The sequence below is a fragment of the Stenella coeruleoalba genome, assembly GCF_951394435.1.
Source record: "Stenella coeruleoalba genome assembly, chromosome: 16".
NCBI lineage: Eukaryota > Metazoa > Chordata > Mammalia > Artiodactyla > Delphinidae > Stenella > Stenella coeruleoalba.
In genome coordinates this window covers 14,213,104-14,234,382 of record NC_137162.1, presented here as the reverse complement: position 1 = coordinate 14,234,382, position 21,279 = coordinate 14,213,104, and the positions used below count along the sequence as shown (strand labels likewise).

At 40.4% G+C, this 21,279-nt stretch overlaps 1 protein-coding gene across 1 annotated transcript; it reads left to right on the top strand.

Moving 5' to 3' along the window:
- The first annotated feature begins 588 nt into the window (after window positions 1-588).
- PNLIPRP3 (pancreatic lipase related protein 3) lies at window positions 589-20,096 on the top strand. Its single transcript, XM_079899237.1, is given in 12 exon segments — window positions 589-1,814; window positions 3,613-3,729; window positions 4,381-4,512; window positions 6,977-7,085; window positions 9,309-9,428; window positions 9,512-9,676; window positions 11,545-11,663; window positions 14,111-14,247; window positions 16,254-16,361; window positions 18,694-18,861; window positions 19,145-19,160; window positions 19,164-20,096. Coding segments are annotated over 12 exon segments (1,239 nt in total). The 5' UTR covers window positions 589-1,811; the 3' UTR covers window positions 19,209-20,096.
- Window positions 20,097-21,279: the final 1,183 nt, after the last annotated feature.

Below are 21,279 nucleotides of genomic sequence, written 5' to 3'. Positions count from 1 at the left end.
ATGTGCCTTTCTAGGAATAGTTTTAAATGTGCTGTATTGGCTTTTTAAAACTGGTTGAATTCTCAGAAACATGTTTTAAGTAAATTAAGAATGTTTGTTTTGGGACTTCCCTGGTGGCACAGTGGTTAAGAATCCACCTGCCAATGCAGGAGACAGGGGTTCGATCCCTGGTCAGGGAAGATCCCATATGCCGCAGAGCAACTAAGCCTGTGTGCCACAACTACTGAGCCTGTGCTCTAGAGCCCGCGAGCCACAGCTACTAAGCCGGCGTGCTGCAGCTACTGAAGCCCGTGCGCCTAAAGCCCGTGCGCCTAGAGCCCGTGCTCCGCAAGCCCGCGCTTGCCACAGCTAGAGAAAGCCCACACACAGCAACGAAGACCCAACGCAGCCAAAAAATTAATAAATAAGTTTATTGAAAAAAAGAATGTTTAAGAGCTTGTGTTGGAAAATGATTTCTTACATTTCTGCAAGAAAAAAATATCTAACTAGCTGTGAGTGGAACAGAAAATCAGACAATCCTGTTTTTTAAAAAATCCTTACTATAGTGATAGTTTTAATAAAACCACAAAGCATTTGTTGGAAAGGATCTTGAAGGTCATGTATAATAGTTAACGTTCTACCAGATGTGTAAATCTCTCTTATGTCACCCCAAATAGTCATGCAGGCTCTCCTTGAACAGTGCCACTGATATTGGATTTATTACCTTTCTACTCAGTTCATAAATCTTACCTTCTGTCTGGTTTTAGAGCTCTTTATGTATATGATGTATGACTTCTACTAGACTGTAGTCTCCTTGAGGGCAGATTCAATATTTAAATCCCTAATATCCTGCTTATAATAAGTGTTTTCCCTGTAACAACGTTCTCAAATGTATTATTATTATTTTTTAAAATATTTATTTATTGGGCTTCCCTGGTGGCACAGTGGTTGAGAGTCTGCCTGCCGATGCAGGGGACACGGGTTCGTGCCCCGGTCCGGGAGGATCCTGCATGCCGCGGAGTGGCTGGGCTGGTGAGCCATGGCCGCTGAGCCTGCACTTCCGGAGTCTGTGCTCCACAACGGGAGAGGCCACAACAGTGAGAGGCCCGTGTACCACACACACACGCACAAAATTTATTTATTTGGCTGCGTCTTATTTGCGGCATGCGGGATCTTCATTGCGGCATGTGGGCAGCATGGGGGATCTTTAGTTGTGGCATGCGAACTCCTGTTTATGGCATGTGGGATCTGGTTCCCTGACCAGGGATTGAACTCGGGCCCCCTGCATTGGGAGCATGGAGTCCCAGCCACTGGACCACCAGGGAAGTCCCATCAAATGTATTATTGAAGTAATCAATCAATAAGTTCTAATTTGGGGACATTCTACTTATTAGAAAATTGCTCCTTAAATTGAACTCTTCAACTTCTGTCAGCTGGTCCTATTCCTTTCTGCAGAGTCTCCCAGCCCAAGGGTGGGGCTTCATCTTTAAGGTGAAGCAGCTCCTTATTATTGCTCCCTTGTTCTTCCCTTCCACAGTGAGGGGTTGGGGCGGGGTGAGGAAGCTGATCTCAGTTGATGGGTTTCTTTGAAACAACAGTGGTATTCATTTCCCTTTGCCGCTGCAAGGTCTCAGATTTGACTGGACCTAAATCAACGCCTTTACTCACCAAAGCACACGGGTTCTTTGCTTTGTTTTCTTTTTTTTTCGTTGCAATTCCAGTCATGCTCCATTCTTAAAATTACTTCATGATATCCTGCTCAAGAGAAGAGTTCCTTTCTGGATGGTGCCAAGAGTCAGCACCTGGCTGTGGTAAACACCGAGTCAGTATAGATGGTAAGAAATAATCACTTTAGGGTGGTTCTATGGTTACAGCACCAGAATTATTGTGAGAGAGGTCCCTCCTCCCCTCAGGAGAAGAACTTACACAAATATCTGTGAATATGACTCTTAAAATTCAAAGCATAGACTGTTTTAGAACCACAAAGGATATTATATTACAAAGTTCAACTTCCTCATTTTATAGACAAGGGAGTCACATTCAGAGTGTATTGTCCTAGGTTAGCTAGCTAGTGGTGGTATGAAAAGCAGAGACCAACACCCTTTATTTCTATTATCTCTCTGTGTCCAGAGTACTTTCTCATACAGCTCTCTTCAGATGTCAAATTAGGTTGTCTTTTCTGTATCATGTACTGTCACGTAAAATTTAAATATAAAATCCACCAGAGGGAAATAAATGCTTTGGTTAAAATGTGTCCTGTGATTTATCATGTAAGGAGCTTAAGGGTATGTATTCAATAAACCTCAAGTAGTAGCATGTCATTCTGTCTATAGCAGCCCAAATACTGACTCTCTAGTGAAAAGAGAAAACCCAATTGTCTTCAAGTTGCCCCTAAGTCATCTTTTTCTCAGAAGATTTAAATTCATTAAAGTGGCAACTAGACATTTTGGAAATATAGGATCATAAATAAATAAAATTGAACTAGTTAATGAAATAATCCAATATTTAACCTGATTAGAGGTAAATAGTCATCAGTACCAAAGGTGAATTCTTGGCATTATTTGTTGTGGGAATACATATATTTGTTATATTGGGATACACATACCAGTTTTACTGTCTCAGTGAGAACAATACGTAATGGTCATCCTTGGATTTCAGAGAATGGGAACCAGGCCTGAAGCTGATTTTTTAAGTGCCTACATGTACTAGAAAAAAAGGAGAATGGAATGAATGAACTTGTAGAATTGCTTCCTTCTCCATAAGTTGTTGAAAGTTATAATTATAAAAATTTGGACCATAGACAAGAATTTACTATTTTTTTTTTTTTTTTTTTTTTTGCGGTACACGGGCCTCTCACTGTTGTGGCCTCTCCCGTTGCTGAGCACAGGCTCTGGACGTGCAGGCCCAGTGGCCAGGGCTCATGGGCCCAGCCGCTCCGCAGCATGTGGGATCTTCCCAGACTGGGGCACAAACCCGTGTCCCCCGCATCAGCAGGTGGACTCTCAACCGCTGCACCACCAGGGGAGCCCTATACTTGTGACTTTCAATTTTTCTTTTAATAACAAAATCACTTAAATTCATAGCATTCTATAAGATTTCGAGAGTTTGGTTATAAAAACCATCCAACAAAGTACAAGAAATACAAAACAATATTTAACATAATCCCATAAAATTATCTTTAATAATGTATTTCATGTGGTGAAGGTCTAACCTCTATTCCTCATCCATAAAGTGCGGTGGACAATCTATTCTGCCACCTTTGGAGCATGCTTCTAAGTCTCCAGTAAGATAATTCTCATGAATTATATTGACAACTGAAAAATACTACACCAAAATACGGCTTACTGAAATTCTGATTGAAACTGACCCAACATTGTCTTATGAACATTGCCTCAAAACCAAACATGTTTATTTCCTTTATGATAAAATTTGTATATTGCACTTTGTAATGCATTAATAATTTCTTGGTACTTTTGCAATATGTAGCAGTAACTATTTCTTTGATAAAAATGTATTAAAGAAGGCTGTTAAAATCAAATTTAGAGGAAGACTTTTGAGCAAATTTAGAATAATTTTACTAAATAGTAAATAATTTTCAATTATTTTACCTTAATTTCTTTTCACCTGAAACAGGAAATCAGTGCAGCTAATTATTTAACTCTCCAAGCCTCACACTTCGGAACAGACAAGATCACCCATATCAACATACCTGGATGGAAATCAGATGGCAATGGCAGCAAGACGTGCAATGTATGATGTGAATAAACGCTTCTTTATACTAGTATGAAAGCTTTATGTTTAATGTGAATGTACTTTGCAAGGTACTAATGTATTCATGGAAATTCTCCATTCAGTTATTCACATTGTCTGTGTCCCAAGGCCTCAAATGAATTACCCATTTCCCATTTATTTTCACTTATTATGAATCACACAGATTATGATGGAAGATTTTTATAATTATTCTTTGGTAAATTCTCATCTTTGACAAAAGATTGAGTGGTGTGATAAATTTCTCATTTATTTTAAGGAAAACATTTCCAAGTTCACTCCATGAAATTAATTTTCCTCTCCTTTATACCAGGGTTAATAGACTGCTAACGTAGTAAGCAATTAATTATTTATAAGCCATATAGTGTGGTAGAGTCAGGCTGTTTGACATCATATTAGGGTTCTATTTACTAGCTCTGTGGTCATGGGCAAGTTAATTAACCTATCTGTGCCTAGGTTTCCTTCTCTTTAAATGAGTATTAAGTTAGTATATGTAAAAGGGTTAGGACAGGGCCTAGCATGTAGTAGGTTCTCAGTACCTGCAAATGTTATTTCTTATTGTGAAATCAGTTGTTCAGGCACCTTGATTTTCTTTAATTCTTACTTTTTAATACTTACAATAAATCTTTTTAGGTGTTCCTAAAAGTAGAAGATGTGAACTGCATTAATTTACACTGGATTAATGGTTTGCTGAAATATATCCACGCTGTAAGCAATGTCCGTGCTGTTGGTGCTGAGATAGCTTATTGTATTGATGTTCTTGTGGTAAGAACTGTTGATTTTTTAAAATTATATTTAACTGACTTTGTATCGTAACACCAAGAATTTGGGGGTAATTCTATGTTCTTTTTTATTAGTTTACACATATACTGAACATGTGAAATAATAAGCATTGGTGTATGATAGCCAAAAAGGGAAGTTACTTCCTGTGAAAGAAGTGCCTGTGGTTCTGCAAAGTGCCACATGGTGGCAGTGTCCCTTCACAGGCTCCTCACCAAATCCTTCCCCACCCCCCAAGGTTACTGCCACGGTCAGTGTGTAGGACCATCTCCATTCGTTTTCATCACATTGTAAACCTATCCTTAATGATAGAGAAGAAACTGTTTCTGCCTTATGGATGCTATTTGTGTAGAATGTGAAATGCATTTTCCAGCAGAAACTGGGTTCTATGGCAGTGAATTAGGTCCATGGGCCAGTCCAGGCATGACCCTTTAACCTACACGTTTTCTAAAAGAATAAAACAGACTTTGCTATTTATGAGGGATATACGTTGAGACATTTATAACTCTCCAAAAGCTCTACCATAATAGAAAGTAATTGCACACCGTGAAATGCAGTGAAGTAAAGTCTAAAGATTTATGACGCTTTCTGATTCTTAAGGAGAGTTCACTCCTTCCATCCAGCAACTATTTCACTCTGCACTTGCTGTGGGCCCGGCTCTGTTCTAGGCACTGAAGGTACATGGTGAGTGAGACAGTGTTTCTGCTCTGGCCAAGTGTGGAAACAGTACTGTGGAGAATTCCAAGGCAACGGGAGGGGGCGTGACAGGACCAGCACCTCACTTAGATGGTGGGTCAGGGAAGGTGGCATAGAACACTGAGCCCAGTTAGGAAACAGCCTGGAGAAGAGTCAGGGAGCCAAATACTCACCTTCTTCTGCCCCCACTTCTCTATCTGCACCCACTTCTCTGCACCCACTTCTCTATCTGCCCCCCAATATATCTGCCCCCCACTTCTCTATCTGCACCCACTTCTCTGCCCCACTTCTCTATCTGCCCCCCAATTTATCTGCCCCCCACTTCTCTATCTGCACCCACTTCTCTATCTGCACCCCACTTCTCTGTCTGCACCCACTTCTCTGTCTGCCCCCCCACTCCTCTGCCTGCCCTTGCCGCTCTGTCAGGGGCACTACAGTACAAGGAAGAGCTCAGAGTGAGTCTTTGTCCACAAAGGATAAAACCAGATTCATCGCCTCTTCAGAGAAAAACCAGTCCTAAGCTTTTGTGAATTTCTTCCTTGATCTTGGGGCCTGAACTGTAGGCTCTTAAAGGTCTAGGAAATAAATAGGAGTGGCTTGTAGGAAGCTGGGAGGAGATTTTGCTGAACTGAAGAGGAAAGTGTTGGCTGACTTTAATGTTCAGTGAATTGTTCGCCCCCTCGGAAGCCCAAGGTGAAAAGCAGGAGAAGGTCTAGGGTGAGGGAGCCTGGAGCCCCCGAGAGTAATTCAGGAGCCAGACCTGCAGAAGGAGCAGCTAAGGAACAGGTAGGAGTCTCTTCCCTGCTCCCTCTTCTGTCATTTTATCACAGGATACCAGGATTAGCCCTGGGGCAAGCAGGTGCCTGGAATAGGGTTACCGGTAGATGGGGAAGGAGGAGGAGAAAGCTGAAGGGGGGGAGGGTAAGAACCAATATCAGACACAGTCTGTAGGGGAAGATAAGAAAGCAAGCAGAGGTTTTAAATGGTGGCAGCAGTGGGGGACAGGGCCCCCTAACGACAGGAGCCACTGGGGCAGCCATTCACATGTAAAAATACTCTTCATAATGCAGCACATAATACTGTCATTACTGGTGAAAAAATAAATAGAAGATTTGATCAAATGACAGATTTATCCAAGTGAAGGCAACTGCATGATTTTCACTATTATGAAGAGAGCCTGAAACTTTGCTGAAACTAAAAATGTTTGCTCCTTTGTTCCCCATTAAGTTGATTGTGCGTGTGTGTGTGTAAACTCTCAGGCCGCATAGTCTCATTGTGAATATTCTTAAAAACTTTTTCTGAAGGCCAAAGTCATCCCAGACATTTGCTAGAGTTGCCTTAAAGTGGAGAAGACAGACACAGGCAAGGTGGATAATAGCGTGGGCGTGAGCTGCCTTTGCCCTGTGTTGGGGGCGTGCTGGATGGGTTGGGTCTCAGGAGGGATGGGCACAGGCTGGAAGCCACAGCCATGGTCACTGGGCTGTTCTCCTTCCTGCTCCCGAGGACTCTGAGGCCCCTTAGCACAGGGAGAAGAACTCTGACAGAAGGCATCCCTCCAGCCCACCTGATGCTCTCTGCTTCAGCTGGAGAAGGATGTAGTTGAACGTGGGGTCGCTTTGTCACTTTACCATTCCCTTCCTGGGTGTGAGAGGGAGAAACATGTCAGCTCCTTTTTCATTTTAAGCCTATTTCAACCATTCTACTGCTCTTTTAAAAATAGTTGTTCTGTTTTCCTTTGAAAAAATCCTATCAGAAAAAATTTGGATATTCCCCTTCTAAAGTGCACTTGATTGGCCGCAGCTTGGGAGCTCATCTGGCTGGGGAAGCCGGGTCAAGGACGCCAGGCCTTGGAAGGATAACTGGCAAGTCAGCGCTGCAGATGGGCCTTGGGTTTGTTTACATATTTGTTTATGCACAAAATGTCAAGTATCTGAAGGCCAAACGAAGTCTCAGAAGCAAATGTAAGACAGGAGAAAATGTGACTCCCCCAAACCAAAACCTGAAACGCTTCCAAAGTGTGAGTGTGTAAATCCACGTTCAAGGGGTGTTCACCACAGCGTTATCTGTGGTGGCAAAGTAATGGAAGCTGTGATCATCCACTGTCGGGGACAGTTGACTGAATTATGATGCACTCCATGCTTTGCAGGTCCATACCAACTAATAACACAGAATGAGATAGAGCCCTGATGACGGTCCTGCTCGTCCAGTGTAGCTGGCAGTGCTGAACTGCTTTGTTTAAGGCCCATGCCATTGCAGTTGTGAACATTTTGAATATTGCCCCTGGACACACTGTGAAGTCTAAAAACAAGTTGCAGAGTGAACCCTATGAATTAGGGTTTTGAGGATGATACTTAATTGTATCCCTTCCCTGCACTCTGACTTTTTAGTGGGACTCTCCCAGACCTTTCCCATCTTGAACTTCCTTGGCCCCTCTGCAGAATTTGACCCGCTGGCCCCTCTGTGCTGTTGGAACCCCTTCTCCTCTTGGCTCCTGTGGTTCCCCATCTTCTTGGTTGTCTTTGTTCTTGTCTGACAGCTTCTTTCCAGGCTCCCTTGCAGGTGCCTTTTCTTTCGCCTTCCCTTACTCGTTGGTATTCTTCAAGGTTCTATCCTAGGCCCCCTCTTCTCTCCTCTCCTCTTCTCATTCTGTCATTTCTCTCTCCATGCTTATATTAACCAAAAAAATAGAAACAAAACCTGAATCGTATGACAGGCTGTTACACTGAGTAATGCACACCCACAACTGCGGCACTTTCGTTTCTCACTCATGCCGCATTTTCCCAAAGGTCAGCTGCAGCTCAGCTCTGAGTCCTCTCCACTCTGGGGCCCGCTCTCCACTTAACAGCAAAGAGACTTTGCTAAAATACAAATCTGACCGTAAATCTCCCCTTCTGCAAACTTGTAAGAGCTGCCCATCGACAACCAGGTCATGTCCAAACTCATCGTGGCTCAGGTCGCATCTGGCTCCTGCTTAAAATGCTATCATCTTTCACCAAATTCTAAAGCTCTGTGCACCAGCCCTTGAAAGCTAGTTACAGTTTCCCAAATGTGGTTAACCCTCTCGCCTGATGGTCACGTATATTCTCTATCCTCTTCCCAGGATGCTGCTGACCCCATCTTCACCTTGGCTGGCCTTCTGTTCCCTCACATCTCTGCTTGTATTTCTCATCTCCAGCAGACGCATGTCCTAGTTTCCCAAAATTGGGTTACGTGTTGCTTCTCTGTACTTGCATAACACCTGTGCTCACCTGTCTCAGCATTGAGCACACTGCATTGTAGTGCCTTCCCCACCAAATAGAAAGCTTCTTGAGGACAAGGCTAGACCTTACTCCTTGTACCCAGGTGCTGAACCCTGTTCCTGGCACATAGTAAGTGCTTGATAAATAACTGTCAAACGTGTAAATGAGTTATGTGAATGATCATAACATTTTAAGGACCCTAGATATCTTACCTTTGTTTTAGTAGACATTTGAACAGCAGACAATGGGTTGAGAGTCTGGCCACCAGGCTCCTGGTCCATTTTGCACCTAACATATGATGGCCTTGTCAAGTCCCTTCACTTTCCTGGGCTTCGGGCTTTTGTTTTTCTTATAATGAATGGAACTAAGTGAGGCTTAGCTGAGGACTATGATTGTATTATTTTAACTGTGTTGCTTTGAGATCCCTCTTTACATTTTGAAGAGCTCTCATCTTTTATTTTTATATTTTTACGTATAAATGTTGCTTTTAAGATGGTCTACAATCCGTAACCTTAGTTATATGTATGATATTGCATGTACAGATCCTAGAATAGCCACCTTGACTTTTCTGACTCCGTTAGCTACTTGGGCATTGTCTAGACACAGCCTCACTTGTGTGTAGGAATCCGACATTGCAGTATATACAGACCCTGAATTTATAAATGTAAACAGACCCTACAGTTTATGTATCTGACCCTCAAGCTGAGTGGTGTTTGACCTACATAAATCATATAAGAAAGAATACCTTGCATTCACCATCTATCCTTCCAAAATAACAACACTATCCATGTACTATCAATGTACTTTTGTATGTCTTAGTTTAATACACATTATGCTTTTTCCTAGGGTTGGACCCAACTGGGCCAGGTTTCCACAGCACTCTAAATGAAGTCAGGCTGGACCCCTCAGATGCCAACTCTGTTGATGTTATTCATACAAAGGAAGTTCGCTTCCTCTTCGAGCTTGGTAAGTTTTTAACACAAACTGAAACTACACTGAAACATGGAGGAGAATTTTAGAAGCGTTTATCCTGCTTTTTAAAATTTCAGGTGTTGGAACTATTAATGCTTGTGGCCACCTTGACTTTTACCCAAATGGAGGGAAGCACATGCCAAGATGTGAAGATTTAATTACACCTTTATTTAAATTTGATGTCAATATTTACAAGGAAGCTAAATACTTTCTAAAATATGAGGACTGCTGTTATAAATTCAGTGAGCTCCCTGCTTGGATAGAATCTATGTCCTTTTGTATATAATATAATATAAAAATATGTTTTAGCCCAAAACACAGTTGCATGTATGAAGTTCCCAGCAGTTGTGAGATCTGCAAGGTCAGGGTCCACGTCTTAGTTACCTCTGCAACCCCAGGGTCTAACAGAATGTCTAGCATGTTGTACTCACTCAGTAGGAACAAGGAGGATGTATTCATCCAACAAATATGTATTGAGTGCTTACTATGTGCCAAGCATTATTCTAGGAATAGCAGATGTAGGAACACATACAAAAGACAGAAGTCCCTCCCTGATGGAGCTAATATTCTAATTTGCTAGAAAAACAAAAATAGAATAAGTGCTAAGAGACAAAACAAAGCATGTAATGGGAATATGATGCGTTGGTGACAGTGGGGGTGACAGAGGGGAAGGAGATTTTTGATAGGGTGGCCAGGAAGTCCTTACTGAAAAGATGACCTGAAGGAGTTAGCCAGTTAGGCATTCCAGGCTGAGGGGTGGAAATAGCAAATGCAAAGGGCCTGGGGCAGGAGCCTGTGAAGTTCATGGCAGTGAGGAGCCTGTTGTGGCTGAAATGAAGTGAAAGACAGAGTAGTAGGACGTTAAGTTAGAGAAGGAACAGGGCATAGGGAGATAATACAGCACCTTATGGACTGTAGTAAAACTTCAGCTTTTACTCAAGTGAGAGGGGAGCCATGGGAGGATTTTGAGCAGAGAGGGACATGGTTTGACTTGCTTTTTAACAGAATCACTCTGAGTCACAAATTAAATTAATCACAAATTAAACAAATAATATTTAACCTTTTAAAGTGGTTTCTAATAATAATAATATCTATAAGGCACTTAGTTATAAGACACCAAAAAGTTATTATTTGGGAGTTCTATTCCTCCCTATCTCTACATATCGTCATCATGTAAATAATGAACTATATCATACATAACATATAATAATGCACAGTAATATAACGTATGATGACATAATAAATATCTGGAGGATTCTAAATATCCCATCACCTGATCCCATGTGGTCAGAATAGCTAGATGTTGTAATTATTTTATCTTCCATTTGGCTATTGTAGAGGAAAGACACACAGATCGTGACATTGAGAGTAACTCGACTTTCCTCTTCACTAGAGATAAGTTACAAAGTTTTAATAGCCGTTCTGAAAGAGTAAATGTAATTAGAAATATGTTTGCAATGACTACCTAAAAAAAAAACTGGTGAAACTATGGATACTCAAAATGAGAATTAAAGCCAATTTGACCTAGTGCAGGTAAGCGAAATTCATTCAGAAAAGGCCCATTATAAAACTTATCTCTCTCGTTATTTGCCATATTATGATTTAAAATTAGTTCTATTAGGATAAAATATAGATCATAAGACTCCTTTACATAACTATATTAAGTGTTATATACTGAGCACTTGAAATTCTGTAAAAGAATGAATTCAAATAAAACATACATTTATCATAAGCTATCATTTTGAGATATAATTCCTACAACTTTATTGGATTGAAAGCACATTTATCATTCATGTTAAGTTTTAGATGTGCACCATGATACGCAGAGCTCTAAGTGCTTACATCAGAGATCTGGGAAGTGTTGGGGATATTAGTGTCAGAGCACAGTCACCTACATTTGCATTTGTTTATTTATCCTGATTGAATGTCCCTTTAGAGTCACACGAATTCTTTCGTACAAGAAAATGATATGTAATATTGATAAATGTGGAATATCCAAGCCTACACACAAGGTCTGGTGACCTAGACCCAAGTCAAAAACCTATCATTTAAAATTACTTTTTCTAAGAAATGGTTCATACTATCAGTTAATTGGAAATTGTTTTCACAGAAGTGTTTTCCTTCTTTGATTGCAACCATGCCCGAAGTCATCGCTTTTATGCTGAAAGCATTCTCAATCCCGATGCATTTATTGCTTATCCTTGTAGATCCTACAAATCTTTCAAAGCAGTGAGTAAAACGTTTTGCAGTGTAATTTAATTAGCAAGTCATTTTTTGAAGCATGATCAGCCAACTAAAAATTAGAGCATTGAGTATATAGCAAAAAAAAATGCATCTGCCATTTTGGGAAATAATAGACTCTTTCTGTGCTGAGTACTGAACAGTCACTGGGGTTGCTGGAGGGCTTAAATAACTAAACCAACTATTTGTATTCAGGTTGTTGTGGCTCTTTTGAATTATATCCAATTTTGCTGTTTTGGCCATTTGTTACGCCATAATTAGATGCTACTATCTAAAAGGGCAAAAATTTTTGTGTGTATATATTTTAAATGTCATCCTCAAAGATGCCCCGAGAAGCCTGAACCAATCCATAGCTACAGTGAAACATATTACCATTTACTTGGAACATGAAAATTATTTTTATTAAAATTTAATTATTTATACAGAGCAGAGCTGAGGCGTAGATAGCTCACAGGAGATCCATGCAGTTCAATACATTACAAAATGCCAAATCTGATTTTGCTTGAGTCAGAAAGCACGGGGTCCCAGATCTGAGCTGAACCTATTTTTCATTTGGTTATCGTCGTGAAAAAAGGAGAAAGAAAATCCATTTTGTAGCGGGAAGTGGAAAGGTTTTGCTGCTTGTGCGTTAGACACCTACCCCCTGTTTTATCAGGGAAGAAAAATGTGGGGTTTCCAGCCGAAGTGTGTTGTAAGTGATAGCATTTTGTGAATAAGTACAGTGTTGGGACAGGAATAAGCATTTCCCTCCTTTTACAGAGCAAGGTGAGTGAGCCCTCAGGCTGTCTTCTCAGTTTCCTGAGCAAGTTGTCCTTACTCGTATTGTGGCTGGTGAACTGCTGCTCTTGGAAAGCTTGCCATCCAACCACTGGCACTTCCTCAAAACCTTCTTCAAGCTCCAGATGCTGCTCTGAATGGCTCAATGGATGCTGACATTTACGACACCAAAGGCAGGTGGAAGGAAGCAGGTTCTCAGAGTCACAGTGGATTCGGAGTTAGTGGGGTTCAATCTGCTAAACTGGAGAAGCACAGGCTCCTGTGCCACGTGGATGCCGATTACGGCAACAAACTAGAGAACATCAAGTCAATTTCCTTGACATGTTTTATTGTACTTTTACCCAACAGTCATAAAAAATGAGATGAAATTTTAAAAAATAAATAAAATAAAGAGGGCTTTTAGTGCCAGGCTGTCTGGTTCACATTTTTGCTCCATCACTTGATAGACATGCAACATTGGACAGATTGTTTACTTCTCTGGGCTTTAGTTTCCTGATCTGTTAAATAAGGAAAGTAAAAGCATTATAATAATAAGGGACTTTGTAAGGAGTAATTGACCTAAATGCATATAAAGTGCTTCAAACAGTGCCTTGCACATGGTAAGCATTCAATACATATGAGCCCCTGTTATTTTGTTAGTATTTTTATTCATTAAAAATGGAGTTTTAAATGGGGTGTTTTACTATAGTCCTAGCCTAAGTGTCCATGGTTTAAAAATCGAAAAGTTCAAAACCTAAAATAGCAAATACTCCAACACTGCTACCCAGATTTTTTTAAGTTAATATTTTGTTAGTTTTGCTTTAGATTTTAACACATACAGATAAAATTGAAGTACCTTACATTTCCTTAATGCCCTTCCCTAAGGCAGACTTTGAAGCAAATCAATATACATATATCATATAAATAGTATCATACTGTATCTTTCTGAATTTGTTTTTAAATTAAATTTTATAAATTTAAGATCTACATTGATGTTTATAGACCTATTGTATTTATTTTGTAGGAATCTGCCACAATTTATTCATTCCCCTACTAATGTGCATTTTGGTTGTTTGCAGTTTTTCTTATTGAAAGCGATTTTGCAATGAACACCTTTGCATATCGCCTTATGTGCTTGTGTAGAAGTTTCTTTATGACATATAATAGAAGTGAAATTGTCAAAGCATTATGTGCATTTCCATCTTTATTAGACATTACCAAATGTCTGTCTGCAATGTCTGTTAATTTATATTCCCATAAGAAGCAAATGAGAATTCCCCACTCCATGTCTTACCCATACTTGGTATTGCCGATTGTCTTAATTTTTGTGAATCTGCTGAGTATGAAATTGTATGTTGCTTTAATTAGCACGTTCCTGACAACTGGTAAGATTGAGTATCTTTACATAATCATTGACAATTTGAGTTTCCTCTTCTGTGGATTGTTTATTCATATCATTTACTAATTTTTCTAACAGGCCCTTTTTCTTTTCCCTCAGTTGTTTTTGTTTTATTAAGTTTTGTTTTTGCAAACAGGCAGGATGGTCTGTTAGGCAACTTAGTCATTTTTAAATGCATATATACTTTATTTAGATTCCAAAAATTTCTGATAGTTTAATAATACATCCTGAGTTTATTGAAGGTGAACATTTCTAATTACCTCTTATTTTCTGTCACCAGCGAAATTGCTTCCGTTGTCACAAGGAAGGTTGCCCAATGATGGGTCATTTTGCTGATAGATTTCACCTCAAAAAAATGAAGGCTAATAGATCGTATTATGTTTTAAACACAGGGACTCTTTCCCCATTTTCCCGTAAGTATTGTAGCTGAATTTTATTGTAATGCTTTAAGGCACTTATCTTTTAAAATTCAACAGTTTTTACTGAGTGTCTACTAAATAAGTGGGCATTGGGCCAGACTCCGAGGATGCAGTGAAGAACAATGCAGTGAGTTTAGGCCAGGGGGAAAGCAAAAAAAAAAAAAATCAGTTTCAATCCTGAGTAATAAACTTTCTTTTGGGAGATTTTCAAAGGAGGAACTTCTGCAACCAGATCAGGGGAGCCTTCCGAGGGGAGGTGATTTCCAAGCTGACTCCTGAAAAGTGAGTAAGAGGGAGAAGGAAATGGAGTATTCCAGGTAGAAGGAACTGCCTATGAAAATGCCTGGAGGTAAGAGAGCTGGAACTGAAAGAAGATCCCCCTGCTTGGATTGTAGAGACCAGGAGGAGGGTAACACGAGACAAAGGTGGGAGAGGTAAATTGGATCAAATAATGAAACTGTGCTCCATGTGGGAGGTTTGGGCTTTATCTTTGGGCAGGTAGAAGCAAAAAGGAACTGGGTGAATGGATTTGAGGGATGCAGAAAATGGAGAAGTCAAGGATGATTCTAGGTGGGTGGATGATGTGCTGTTTGCTGAACTTGGTAACACAGGCAGAGAGGCTGGTTTGGAGTAAGTTGATGGCTCAGTTTCTAACATGTTAGGTCTGAGATGCCCTTAGGACTTGGGCGTGTACAGTTAGATATGGGTCTCGGCCTCTGGAGATGTGGTCTACGGTTACAGATTTAAGCATTTAGACAGTAATCTAAGCTATGAAAGTAGATGATGTAATTACCCAAGAAGACTGTGTCAAATGAGAAGAAAGAGAGCAGAGAAAGAGGCCCCTGTGAAGGAGACTGAGGAATGAATAGAGAGAAAATACAAAGCTGTGTGGGAGCTATGGCAAGAAAGATGATGAGGAAGGGAGGGATTCACTGCACCAAATATGCTAAAAGGTCAGATGAGACGGGGGCCCAAAGGGGCTCTAGGGGTGAGCCACCAATTCCGTCATTGCTGAGTTTGGGGTTTCAGTGGAGAGGTGACGGTGGGAGCCATACGGCAGTGGAATGGGCTGAGGAGGGAAAGGGAGCTCTTTGGCAATGATTAACTCACAGATTGAAAATTCTCTCTAGTAAAATTTTTCCCCTTTCAGAGGCTTTTCAGACAATTTTATGAAGAATTGCATTTTTTTCTGTGTTATTAAGCATACAACAATTTCAGAATTCAGAATAAAAGATCTGTTTAGCTCTAGAGTTTTTTTAAGTTACACTTGACCATTTGCAAGGGCTTTATCCTATTGACAGGCTTTGTGCTGACCCAGACCTATATTGGCTGGGCATTCCTAGTACACAGCCCTGCAGGAGAGGAAGGGACAGTTTACTTTGCCTCTAAGTCATTTTAAAAGCACAGACCTGGGCTTCCCTGGTGGCGCAATGGTTGAGAGTCCGCCTGCCAATGCAGGGGACACGGATTTGTGCCCCGGTCCGCGGAGCGGCTGGGCCCGTGAGCCATGGCCATTGAGCCTGCGCGTCCGGAGCCTGTGCTCCACAATGTGGGAGGCCCACATACCGCAAAAAAAAAAAAAAAAAAAAAAAAGCACAGACCTTATTGCTCAATAGGTTTTCTAGATTTTTTTCTGGATTAGTTGTCAAACTATGGCAAATTAAAACTTGGCTACAGAAAGCATACATGCCACAGATTACAAATTTACTGGATGAGAAAAGACACACACATTTTCTTAAAGTTATAAAAATGTCTGGAAAATTAAAGAATTTTCTTTAAAAAATATTGTTAAGCTATTTACATTTACAAAATCAAAATGTGAACGTTTATATGTTTTTTAAAATATAATTTCTCACCAAATTCACTCGAGCTATATAAAGTTGTATTTTTTCATGGACGTGAACAGCCCTGTTCCACTTTAACCTTGAAAGTTGTATTTACATTAAAGTAGCCAGGATGTCATGCTTTCTGTGTGTTTTAACCCTTCTTTCTCTTTATTTCCAGGTTGGAGGCACAAACTGTCAAACTTGATGGAAACAATGTCACTCAAGGAAGCATGTTTCTCCATGTAGGTGGAACAACAGAGAAGACAGGGGAGTTTGGGGTTGTCAGGTAGGTAAGGACGAGGACCTGGCAGGTAACAGTGCTGCACTCAGTTCTCAGTTCATCTGGCTCAGTAAGGCTCAGTCTTTTCTTTTCCTACAATACCACCAGCTATCTTTCTTTTTACTTTATATTTTCCAAATATAAAATAGAAATAATAATATCTACAGTTCCAGCTACAAACAGGAAATGTTAGGAAATGATAACATGAAAATACAGATCTAAAGCAAGGGGAAAAAATTGACAGGAAACAAAATATATTTTTAATCCAGTCCATTAGTGTTATACAAATTTGGGTAGATCTCTTTTATTTTTATAGATTCCATACAAATTAAGACATTTATATAAATTGCCAAATTCCTAATAAGCTTTCTAAGTAGTACCCACAGGTATATGCTATATGCTGGGACAGTCAAAGGTAGGAATAATTCAGTAGAGACATTCACTGTGCACGTTGGACTGAAGTCCCCTTTTATCTTGAATTTTCCTTAATAGTTTCTTTGATCAGCCTTAGCATTTTTGTATCACATCTTTCATTTTCATTGCTTAATTTGGCAATCATTTCAGAATTAACATTATACATACTAATTAGAGGTTAGCGTTGTGCAAACTGATGAACGGATTAGATGCATTGCCTCTGTGAGTTCCGTCATCTTCAAATACTGGGCAAAGGCACAAAAAGCAGGGATTTTATGGTTGTCCGTTGAGGGCTGCTTCGGATCAACCGCTCTGGCAGCATCTGTGCTCATCATCTCACCTTGGCGCACCTGCCTCTAAAGATGGGTACGGTCAGTGATTGTCTTGATTCTGGTTCATGCACAGGCTCCAGCCCGTGGCTTCTAGCCCTGCCTCCTGCCGTTCGGCTTCGTTCATCTTCAGCTCAGCCACGTTACCCTGATTACTCCACCCAGCGTTAAATAGATCCCCCCCTTTCCTCCCTTCCTGACTTTATCCATGCTGTTCCATGTTCCAAATACCCTTCCGTGTCTTAGCATGTCTCATATCCACTTGCTTTTCATATCTCCACTAAGCTACTCCTCTGAGAAGAATTCAACACCATCTTGTGTCTGTGGCTCTGAGGCCCACAGTACACTCGCTGCCTAAGGCTGTGGGCTTTGTGTCCTGCCCAAAGGCAGCTGATGTGGGGCAGGTGGAGAGAAAGGTGCAGTTCCTGCCCCTTCTAAGATTTGTGACAATGTTTTGACATCTCTATACTTCTTTTGCTAATGTCTAAAGAAGCTATTTGTAATGTCCTTGCATAGTTATCCAGTCCTCTTTTTTAAGAATAATTAAACATTTCAGGTCCACAGTAGATGTCTTATCTTGAAATGAAGCCACTAAATGAATTTGTATGCTAGTCTATTCCCACTCTTCGGTCAACCTTTAAGAGTCTGGCGTCACCGTAGATTATATTTTAGTTATTTGGGCTTCCAATGATACTGTCATGAAGAGCTGCACTGTGTGTGCACTGTGTGAAGGCAGTTCATGGGGCAACAGGGAAATTACCCCCATAATCTGGAAGAAAAGTTGTCTTCTGGTAATTAAATCAATTAATTTTACATGTAATGGAATAAAGCCCTAAGAATAGCAACATTCATTCGTTCACTCATTCAACAAACGTTCAAATGCCTATTATATACCGGGAATTGTTCTAACTGCCGGAGAAACAGACACAGGTCCTACTCTCATGGAGGTTACCTTCCAGTTAGAGGAGACAGACAATACATTAGCAAAGGAATAAGGAAATAGCAGCAATAGAGAAATCTCATCTGGTCTAATTTGGGCGTGCATAAAATATGCCTTATGTCTCAAGATAATCTACTTCTCTCTGCTCTATTTCCACACTCACCAAAACATCATTTTTATCATCAGTTTGGTTACCCAATTCTTTTCATACAGATGAAGAAGGTACCAGGGAAAAGGTAGGAGAACATTTTGGTTAATAAAAAGGAAGCATTTCCCCATTGTGAGCTGATGAACAGGCTTCTAGTTCTTATATGAGTTTTGTGTGAATTTAGTCTATCATTGGTAGTTTGATCATTTCCTGGTGTCAATAAAATCTAGTTTCTGATGCCACAAAGCCAAGACCAGATCTTTTATTATGGAGTACTCATCCCCTAAAAATCACCTAGTCAAGCTTCCCATTTACCTAACCCTTTTTTCAAGCTTCAGAATCATGCTGTTCTGAGAGGCTGACCAAAGTGAATGGAAAGAATAAATCTCCTATAAGCAAATGCCAGAAAATGAAATTTTCTCTTCCATGGTACACAGAGATGTTGTCTTCAACTTCAGCATTGTGAATACCCGGTGCAAGCTTATGAGTTTATTTTTCTCTTTACAGTGGAACACTGAAGCCAGGCATGACTTATACAAATTTAATTGATGCAGACATTAACATTGGAAACATTGCAAGTATTGAGTTCATTTGGAAGGAACTTTCATTTGAACATTCTCAGAATAAGCTGGGAGCAGAAATGGTGATAGATATATCTGGAAAATATGGATATGAGTAAGTCTTACTTTTTCCTTTGCACTTTCAAACATAGTTTAAACTTTGCAAATGACGTTTAAAACCCACATATAATTTGAAATTTGAAAATAGTATAAAAATTTGTGCCATTGAAAGTTTTCAATTAAAGGAGATAAAAATTATTTAAGAAACCAATACTATATTTGTGAAAGTGTTTATAAAATAGTAACTACTCATTAATTAGAAGACCTACCTATGTCTTCCACCCCACCTACCCTGGAATTATATTAATATCCTCTTTTTTCCCCTTTAAATTTTTCAGACCTGCCTTCTGTAGCTAGAACTTTGTAGGACCTAATATTGCCCAGATCCTGAAACCATGCTAATTCCAGATATAATCTCAATGGATTTACTTAATGGGAGCAATGGAAAAATTAAGCTGGTATCCAGACCAAGCTTGGCCCTTGTAAATGAGATAGAAATGTATAGTTGCCTTTTTTCTATATAGAATGTTTTTCTTATTGACAAGCTTTTATATGTCCCTTAAAACCAGACTGAGCCCTGGGATTCTGCGTTATCAGTGACAAAATAGAGCTGAGTTAGTATTTCCCTGAATAAGAGGAGTTGTTACAAGTAGGTGGTGTAAACTCATCAGAAAATGAGCCTCTGTCTGGTTGAGTGTTTGAAGTACATTTAGAGTATTTCCAGGTGGAATAATCCTTGTTCTAAAATGATTTGAAGAATATTTACTGTGTTGTTAAATCTCACTAAGACAAATTATGTCTATAGTTCATGATGTATAGTAGATGATAACCCTGTGGGTTGATACATCTATCGATTAATAATAAAAACTAATGAGAGCGCGTTAGTGTTTGCAAGGTGTTCCTTGGTCTTCAGGGAGTGTGTGAGGTAAGAGATTTTGGAGCTTATCTATGATATATGTCTCAGGTAGTAATGGGCCCTGAGGATCATCAGCCCCTCCTTCTAGAAGCCCCCACCACAGAATTACTCATCTCCCTGGACCTTGAAGGTCCCATTGCAAATTTTTATTTAACCTAAAAGCAGCATTTCATTTCTAAAGCCCTTGACTAACCCTTTGTGTTTATAATAACAATATTGTAATATTTAAATGTGTCATTTGTGTTTTTTCTTTTATTTTGCTTCAATTTCGTCTAATTCAGTTGTCCTCATCCAGTGAAAATAAAAGATGAGTGTTTTTATTTGTTCTGTTCTCTACCACTGGGCTCAGTGTTTGGCCCATAGCACTGTGCTATGAATATTGTTGAAAAGAAATGATGACAGATACTCTGCAGAGGGTTTCTTGATTCTCCTCGTGCCTTGTTGCCAACTGAACCTTAAGAAGAGACCCATGGGTGTACGTGAACTTGAGTTGTGGCAGAAAGCAGAGAACAAAGTGGGGTGACCTTCCCGCTGAGCAAGGAGGAGATAGAAGGTTGATTGGAGAGCAAGGCTTAGTGGAAGGAGGAGAGGAGATAAGGGTGTGTTTGGCGTGATCCGGCTGAGCATCCTCCCTCCCTGGTGCCACATCAGCCTGAGGCCCACACCAGCCCAGGAACAGGGAGGCCGTGAACAGCCCTGTAGGAGGCTCCGAACCCTACTGAGTAACTGCATCGCAGCCCCAGCACTCCTGAGCAACCTGGCAGTGGAGTTGGTCCATGGCTCTGGGGGATGGAAACCTGTTAGAGCAGCTGCCCCGGGCCTGCACTGCTCTCTGCTCAGCCTTTCTTCCTTTCAGGAGGGGGCTGCCAACTGGGAGGAAGAATTATGAATCAGGATGCTGCACTAGGCTCTGTGTGTCCTGGCTTGCTTCCTTGTTCGAGGCATCTCTGGGCTGGCTCTTTCTAAGCTTGAAAAGACAAATTGGAGTCACTTAACTTCTGGGAACCCTATTTTAATAAACTATAGGCTTTCTGTCCTATTGTTCTTAATATCTGTCCCCTTTTTTGCATTATAAGAATGTCATATGAAGAATAGTGCATGAGCTATCCAGGCAGATCTGAAAGTTCAAGGTGACATTATTTTCTGTGTGTATTGCTGCCTAGGAAAGCTCTTAAAAAAATGATTCTCTTGCTCTCTGAGTGCCCAGCGTTAACTGTAGCAGAGTATTGGGGGCAAAGTCTGTTAGGAAATTCTTCTGCTTCTTGAGCGAACTGCCCTTAATGCTGAAAAGTGACTTCCAATCCCATTAGCCATCACTTTCTCCACTGCCCATTGCCATCAGTTCACACTCGTACCCCGTCATCACATTACCCACAAATGCCCTCCTCTAAACTTGCACATGGGAGCATCCCCCTCTTGGACCACAACTGCTTTCCCTTCAGGCCGACGGAGTGAACTTCTCAGTCCTTGCAACTTCTGTTCCATTACCTTTCTACTTTCTTGAAACCCACCAACCCATTTCCTTTCACACCCAGCTTACGTTGCATGATAATTTAG